This window comes from Rutidosis leptorrhynchoides, chromosome 10, assembly GCF_046630445.1.
Source record: "Rutidosis leptorrhynchoides isolate AG116_Rl617_1_P2 chromosome 10, CSIRO_AGI_Rlap_v1, whole genome shotgun sequence".
NCBI lineage: Eukaryota > Viridiplantae > Streptophyta > Magnoliopsida > Asterales > Asteraceae > Rutidosis > Rutidosis leptorrhynchoides.
Window position 1 is genome coordinate 208,522,132 of NC_092342.1, and position 7,698 is coordinate 208,529,829.

At 36.4% G+C, this 7,698-nt stretch overlaps 1 protein-coding gene across 1 annotated transcript; it reads left to right on the top strand.

The window, feature by feature from the left end:
* The first annotated feature begins 1,063 nt into the window (after window positions 1-1,063).
* On the top strand, window positions 1,064-2,101 carry LOC139870783 (uncharacterized). The gene is made up of 2 exons (XM_071858558.1): window positions 1,064-1,345; window positions 1,433-2,101. The coding sequence occupies exons 1-2, from the start codon at window positions 1,064-1,066 to the stop codon at window positions 2,099-2,101; spliced, it is 951 nt and encodes a 316-aa protein (XP_071714659.1).
* Window positions 2,102-7,698: the final 5,597 nt, after the last annotated feature.

A 7,698-nucleotide genomic window follows, 5' to 3' on the forward strand; every position in this document is an offset into this window, starting at 1 on the left:
CGGGTTCACGGATGAAGAGGTACGCCTTCGCCTATTTCCTTATTCTTTAAAAGATAAAGCAAAACGTTGGTTTTTGTCTTTACTCGCCCGGAGTATCACTACTTGGGGCAGTGATGAAAAAGAAATTCCTTGAAGAATTCTACCCGATAAGTAAAACTTCGGATATGCGTATGCAAATAAAATCTTTTAGACAATTTCCAAGTGAACTTTTTCATGAAGCATACGAACGTCTGAAGGAATTACTTCGATCTTGTCCTCACCATGAAATACAGAAATGGGAGCTTGTTAAAGTTTTTTATGATGGGCTTGACTCACAAAATAGACAATTCCTATTAGCAGCTAGTGGTGGTGTGTTTATGACTCGAAGTAGTGAGGATGAGTGGGCATTTTTCGAGCAATTGAGCAAGGGTTCAAAAACCCAAGATTCGGTTGCACGGCAAACTCATAATCCTTCCCATGTTAACCACGTTTCTAACTCGGGAGGTTTGACTAGGAATTTAGAAAAGGAATTAGATGAGATAAAGATGTTTCTTCCCATGTTTAACAACCCGAACCAGGGTGGTAGTGTTAATTCTGTGCAGGTTCGGGATGTGTGCTCAAATTGTGGAGATCCATCTCATTATGCAAACGGTTGAAAAAGGGGATAACATTAGGGATGGATAAGCAAGTGAACGGGATTTAAGGGCGAAAATATGATCCATATTCCAACACCTACAACCAAGGATGGAGAAATCATCCAAACTTTAGCTCGGACAACAACCAATTCCAAAGGCAAAACCAAAACTTGTCTCAAAATAATCAACAAAGTCAATCCTCAAGCACGGATGCTAGGATGGAGTCATTCATGGAAGAGATGAAGAAGACCTTGGAAATTCAAAATAATTCAATTGCGGCATTGGGTAAGTAAATTGGTCAAGTCGCGGAGAAAAAGGCAATACGAGAATCGGATACAATTCCGAGTTATACATTGCTTAACGCGAATCATGAATCACAAGTAAGAGGACATGAAGTGAACATGGTAGGCACTTTAGGAAATGGATAGGCATATGATAACAAAGTAAAAATGCCCAGGAAATCAGAAATCAAGTATGGTCCAGGTAAGTCTCCTACTTTACATGATTTGAGTAATAATGCTAATGAAGTTCCGGTGGATTTTGGGGTTGGGTTAAATGTTGAAAAACCGGTAGTTGAAAAGTTTGAGGAAACAGATATGGAGCCTGACACTATTCCATTTCCTAAGGCTTTGGAGTCCCCTCACCAATTCCCTTATGGGAAAAAGGGACCAAAAACAGATGATATGTGGGAAACGTTTAAACAAATAAAAATCAATATTCCACTTATTGATGCAATCAAACAAATTCCTGCATATGCTAAGTTTTTAAAAGATTTGTGTGTTCAAAAACGGAAACTCAATGCATCATTGCCCAAAAAGGTAAAATTAACTGAAAAAGTGAGTGCGGTCATTTCTGGTTCACCTCCACCGAAGTTTAAGGACCCGGGGACACCATTAATTTCAGTTACCGTGGGTAATGTTAATGTCAAAAAGGCTTTATTGTATTTGGGGGCTAGTATTAACATACTTCAATCAAGTTTTGTTGACCGGTACAAGTTGGGAACTTTAAAACAAACTGATATTCTCATCCAACTTGCGGATCGATCAATGAGAACTCCAAGGGGTATGTTAGAGAATGTGATTGTCAAAGTTGAGGACTTTTATTACCCCGTAGATTTTATAGTCATGGACATTGAGACCACTTTTAGGGAGACTCAACCAACGATCATTCTTGGTCGTCCATTTTTGGCCACAATTGATGCTCTCATCAATTGTAGAACCTGGGTTATAGACATTTCTTTTGGTAATAAGAGATCACGAATTAATATCTTTAATTCATTACATACACCGGATGTCCAGGATTGTTTTTTGTTGGATACTAACCATGAACAGGTTCAAAAGTATGCACCGGATGTGAAAGAGAAAGAGGAGGTAAGAAAATTTACTGAAGAGAGTATGACGAGTGAATTCATGGAATCTCAAATAAGAACTAATGCAGAAATTTTGATGAGTCAACAAGAGTCATCCAAAATCTTGAGCGCGAGTTGAAAAATCTGAGTCAAGTTCTTGAAACCAAGTTGAGTTCGTCTATTACTACCACTTGTTCATTGCCGGTGAAGGAAACCGTAATGGCAGTATCCACAATTGTTGGGGTAGATAAAAAAGTTTCTAAATGCGAAGAGGATGAACAATTGGTAACTCTGAAGACGATTAAGCAAGTATCTAGTGATAACAAAATGATGAATATGTGTGTTCAGAATGGGTTTGTTGGTGCACTTGAAGAATCTAAAGAGTCCGATGGGAAGGTAGTCAAAGTAATGGGAGGAACCGTAGAAAAACTTGTTGAAAGGTTTGGAGGTCAGAAGATAAAAATGTATAAGAATGTAAAGGTGAATCCTCAATTTGATTATGAGGTGTCTTCCAAATTAGAGGATCTTGAAGAGCCTAAGTGTGGGGGAGATAATGTAAACCCCCCACATAGATATGTGAGGCATGATAGTGAGTGTAAGGAATATGGGGATGACCAGGTGATTGATCGTTCTATGAGAAAATTACATAGAAGGGTCCATGATGCTAGGAGTAGAGGAGACGAAAGTTTGCGTAACCGTCTTGTGTGTAACTTGTCTCCTAAAGAAAAAGATAAATTATTTGAGTTAATGCAAGTCGCTAAGGAAGATGATGCATGGTTGGAGTCTAAGTTGAGAAAAGTTAGAGTTAATGAAGATTCTCACAAAGCGAGAAAAGGAGGAATCTTCTACAGTCCCTGAATTAGCTGAGGTAGAGAATGAGTCACGTGCACGACTCAGGAATAAAACTGCACGAACTATGTGTAGAGTTTGTAAGTCTCCTTTATTTTAATTTTACTTTATTTCTAATTTATTTATTTAGTTAAATGAACTTTGTGGGTATGTTCACTGCAAGCCCTCACGAGACCAAACTCGTCCACCCGAGGGAATCAAATCGGGTGGTTTAAAGGCTTCTTGCACATGCTAAGTGCAAGCGGGATCCCTACGAAAGTGGGGTAGTTAGATTTTATGTTTTCTTTTGTTTTTGTTTTTTAAGAATAAAGTTAGATGGAAGGAAACATGTTATGTGATGAAATGGGGAGTCAGTGTGCTTGTTACGGTTGTTATGGAAGTTGATTTTATCCCGGGGTAATATTGTTCTTTTTCTTCTTATTTTTGTTTAATTTCCTCACTTTTTCAATCGAATTAATTTAACATGCATACGAGGACGTAGCATGGTTTAAGTGTGGGGGGAGGAAGGAAATTGCACATTTGGCTTAACTTGAAAAAGTTTGTTGTTCAAAGGTTTTATGGAATAAATGGTTTTAAATTGCCTAGGTGGTCGAATTTTTTTTGTTTTAATGCTATAATTGAGATGTTGACCCATGAGAGTACCCATAGTGATTAAGAATTAACTTGGAGTTTTTGGACTTGGCCAGTGAGGAATGATAGTATTAGGCAATCTATTGAATGCATTTGACCTTATTGACCTCGGCTAGTTAACTTTAAGAAATTGTATTTTCATGGAGAAAATAAAGGATGAAAATGAGATCCCATTGTTGTATTCTAGGTAACATGAATGATAAAGAAACACCTTAGGATTAACTTGGTAAACCATTTTTTTATTTTACACCTTTTTTAAGCCAGTCCACCCAGGTCATTAGTACACAATTGTGTACTAGAATCAATTAGTTACCACTAGCAGCCTGAGCATTTATAATGAAAACCAAAGAAAAATCAACTTTCCAATCCTACCCTTAATTTTTGGTTATTGATGTCGAATTTAATCCTACTTTATCTTGTTTAGATTTGGTAACATTAGGTGGCAACGCAACTCATTTTTGCTAAGACATAATTAATTTAAATTAGCATAGCAAACTAGCTATCATACTATAGTGTTTGTGGCTTTTTGATTAGTTTGACTCAGAGTGGGTTTCTAGGTTCCACATTGAATTCCACGATTTACTCACTAGTATGAAGGTGTATAATAATGATGATTGTCACCAATGCAACACTTGTAGAGTTTACTCTTCCCTAGGAAAAGGTCGAAAGGAAGTACTTTATATCACAAGCTTTGACAATGATATTCACCACACCCAACACCCATCATCTACATCGTACATATATCTATATATCATTGTCACCATCACCACACATTCACCGTTACATCCTAAATGTTCTTAATATGTTATATGTTGTATGCTATCATGAAGAAAAAAAAAGAAAAAAAAGAGGAGGAAGTGGAAGAGACGAATTTAAAAAAAAAATGCCAAAAATTGTGAAACGATTGCCCTAAAAAGCATGGACCACTGAGGCATAGAAAGAAAAAATGAATGATGAAAAAGAGAGTAGAAGAAGAGTATGCCAAAAATTGTGAAACGAGTGCCTTATAAAGCATGGACCACTGAGGCATAAAATTCGTTCTCGTTGAAATGTCAAGTCAAAAAATACAAGACTTCTTATAACCTCACAAAAGTACCTACACCTTTCATGTGATGCCTCGTACAGATGGGCAATGTAACAAAAATCCACTGCATCGAGCTTGTGGTTTGGGTATTTCCAATTAGACTTAGGGGGTTCATTGGTGTTGGGACTTAGAACCTATGCACTTAGTACTAGTGTAGACAAGGGCATGAGTTTGGCTAGTTGAAAAGTTAAGGAGGACAAAAACACAAACATATGCATGATTCTAGTTATAGTTGACATTCCGATTTAAATTAATTTATCTTTGTATGAATGAGGGTCACGTTAAAATTTCCGAACCTTATAAAGTTTGATTGGTTCGACATTCGTAACCGTTTTATACCAATTTTTATTTGAGTCATGGCCAACCCGATAAACTGAACCAGATGTAATTTGACCCATTTTGTGTTTCTTTTGACATGTTACTTAGGTACATTTGTATTTATTGTCTAAAAGATTTAGTATGGATCATGAGAAAGTTGTGAAGAATATTTGTTTTAGTTTAGTTCTAAGTGTTGATCCATTTGATGATTTGGGAAATGATTGAGGCTTGTAATGTTATGCATAGCATTGGAAATAGTAAGTTAAGGAAATGTCCTATGAGGAAAAGTTTTGTGATTGATGCATTGGAGGTTGAAAAATTGTTTGAGGTATTGAGTGATTGACCCGTATTACCTTTACATCTCAATTAATAGTTAAAATTGTTTTGCGAAAAGTTATTTGAATTAAGATCACCTAAGTATTGTTGTCTTATAGTTAAAAAATAGATTTGCTTGAGGACAAGCAAAAGCCAAGTGTGGGGGGTTTGATCGGTCCTTATTTGACACGATCGTTTATGCGTAACAACGTGAAATTAACCATACTTGATTGAAAAATGAGATACTTTGATGTGGTTTTGTGTTTTATAGGTGAGAAAAGAAGTTAGTGCAAAAAGGTGCGAAAAACGGCATTTGAAGTCGAGTTGTGAAAAAAGTTGGAAAAATCAGAATTTTTACACTGGAGTAAAATACGCCAGCTTTCAAGTTTTTTACGCCAACTTTTACGCCAGTGTTAAATATGGGCGTAAATTACGCCATCCCGGCATAAATTACGCCAATGCAAGTTGCAAAATCAGGGGAAAAAATCATTTTTGGGCATACAATTATGCCAAGTTTTTACGCCAGTGCAAATATGGGCGTAAATTACGCCAGACATGGCGTAAAATACGCCAATGCAATTTCGCTGATGCCGGATTTTGAGATATTTTTGCTTTGGAAACAAGTTATCCATTCCCTATATAAGGGAAACCCTTAGCCACGAATTGGGGATCTTTTTCCTCAGTTTTAGAGCCCTAATCACATATAAAAACATCACAAAACATCATCAATCAAGGATTCAAGTTAAGATAAAAGGGGCGTTCATCATGATTCATCCTTCTATCATCATGTTCTTCATCATCATCATGCTCGGCTAAGTTTTATTCTTTATTCCTTCCATTGAACAATTGGGTATTTATGATTTCATTCAAGTATTATGTAATTCATGATTTGTAATGAGAATTGATTTATGATTTATGAATTGATTAAGTAATTGTTTAATGAAAGTTTATTGATCTTTATTATTACAAGACAAGTTATTGTGATTTCATAATTGTTCTAAGTCCACATAGTGTTAATTTAGTTAGGGATAAAGACATTTGTATAAATTGCATAACTTGTGATCATGAGAATGTTTTTAATGAACCTAAGAACTCATGTCTATGTGACTTAAATGAAGCTTGATAAACATAGTGCTTGTTTGAATGAATTATACCAATTGGGATTTGGAAGGGATAAAGTTCTTTACCTATTGATCACAACACATCACTTTTAATTACTAGTTTCAAGCTCTTTTCTTAAACTTCATAAAGTTTAAGTCTTTTTCATTTAAAGTCTTTTAATTAGTTTGAATTTAGTTTTAAATTGCAAAACCAACTCCTGAAAATTGCTTGCTTTTAACCACAATCTCCCGTGGAACGAACCTTACTTTCCCTAACTAGTTTAAGGTAATTAAGTTATTTTTGGTTGACCCTTCGACATCGATCATTTACCGCGAGAGATACAGATGATGCGCTTTTATGTAGTGTTGAAGATTCGGTGGAGTCTTGGATCTTAGATTTAGGAGCTTTGTTTCATGCCTAACCCACTAGGAGTATGATGACGAATTTTAGATCGTATCATGGTAAGGTTAGATTGGCAAACAATAAAAAGCTTAAAATTGAAGGTATATGAGATGTTGTATTGATGACTACTCTTGGTTCTAATTGGACTTTAAAAGACGTGAGGTTTATTCCTAAGTTGAAAAAGAAGCTTATCTCGGTTAGTCAATTAGATGAGGAAGGTAACGCGGTTACTTTTGAAAATCGTCAATGGAAGGTGGTTAAGAGTAGTAGTGTCGTGGCTCGTGGACATAAAAGGGGAACAATTTATATGGTTGAGGTGTTTGATGAAAACACGATGGTTGTAACGGTTGATGTTGGAGATAATTCTACTCTATGGCACCGAAGGCTCGAGCATATTAGTGAAAAAGGTATGAAGATGCTTGTTTTGAGTGGGAGAATTCCAGATTTGAAGAAAGTGGAGCTTGGGTTTTGCGAACCATGTACTTATGGGAAGCAAAAGAAGGTGACTTTCGGAAAATCAGGGAATGCGCCCAAGATGGAGAAATTGGAGCTAGTTCATACGGATGTATTTGGTCCAACGAATATAGAACCACACGGAGGTTCTCGCTATTATGTCACCTTCATTGACGACTCCAATTGAAAGGTATGGGTTTATTTTCTTAAAGCTAAATCCAATGTATTTGATACTTTTGTGAAGTGGAAAGCTATGGTAGAGAATGAAACTAACTTATTGGTGAAGTGCTTAAAGTCGGATAATGGAGTACAATATGGTAGTCTTGAGTCTAAAGACCATTGTGCAATGCTCGGTATTAAGATGTTAAAGACGGTACCGGAGACACCGCAACACAATAGGGTCATCGAACGTATGAATCGTACGTTGAATGAAAGGGCTAAGAGTATGAGACTACATGCTGGTTTGCCTAAGATGTTTTGGGCGGATGCAGTTAATACAACGACTTATTTGATCAATAGGGGACCCTCAACACCATTGGGTTTACGAATTCCTGAGGAAGAATGACAAGGTAAAAAGGTGAGTT

Coding starts and splice junctions, on each gene's coding strand:
- LOC139870783 (XM_071858558.1), top strand. CDS start 1,064: ATGCCCAGGAAATCAGAAATCAAGTATGGTCCAGGTAAGTCTCCTACT. Junction 1,346..1,432: donor TCAATATTCCACTTATTGAT/GCAATCAAACAA, acceptor TTGCCCAAAAAG/GTAAAATTAACTGAAAAAGT.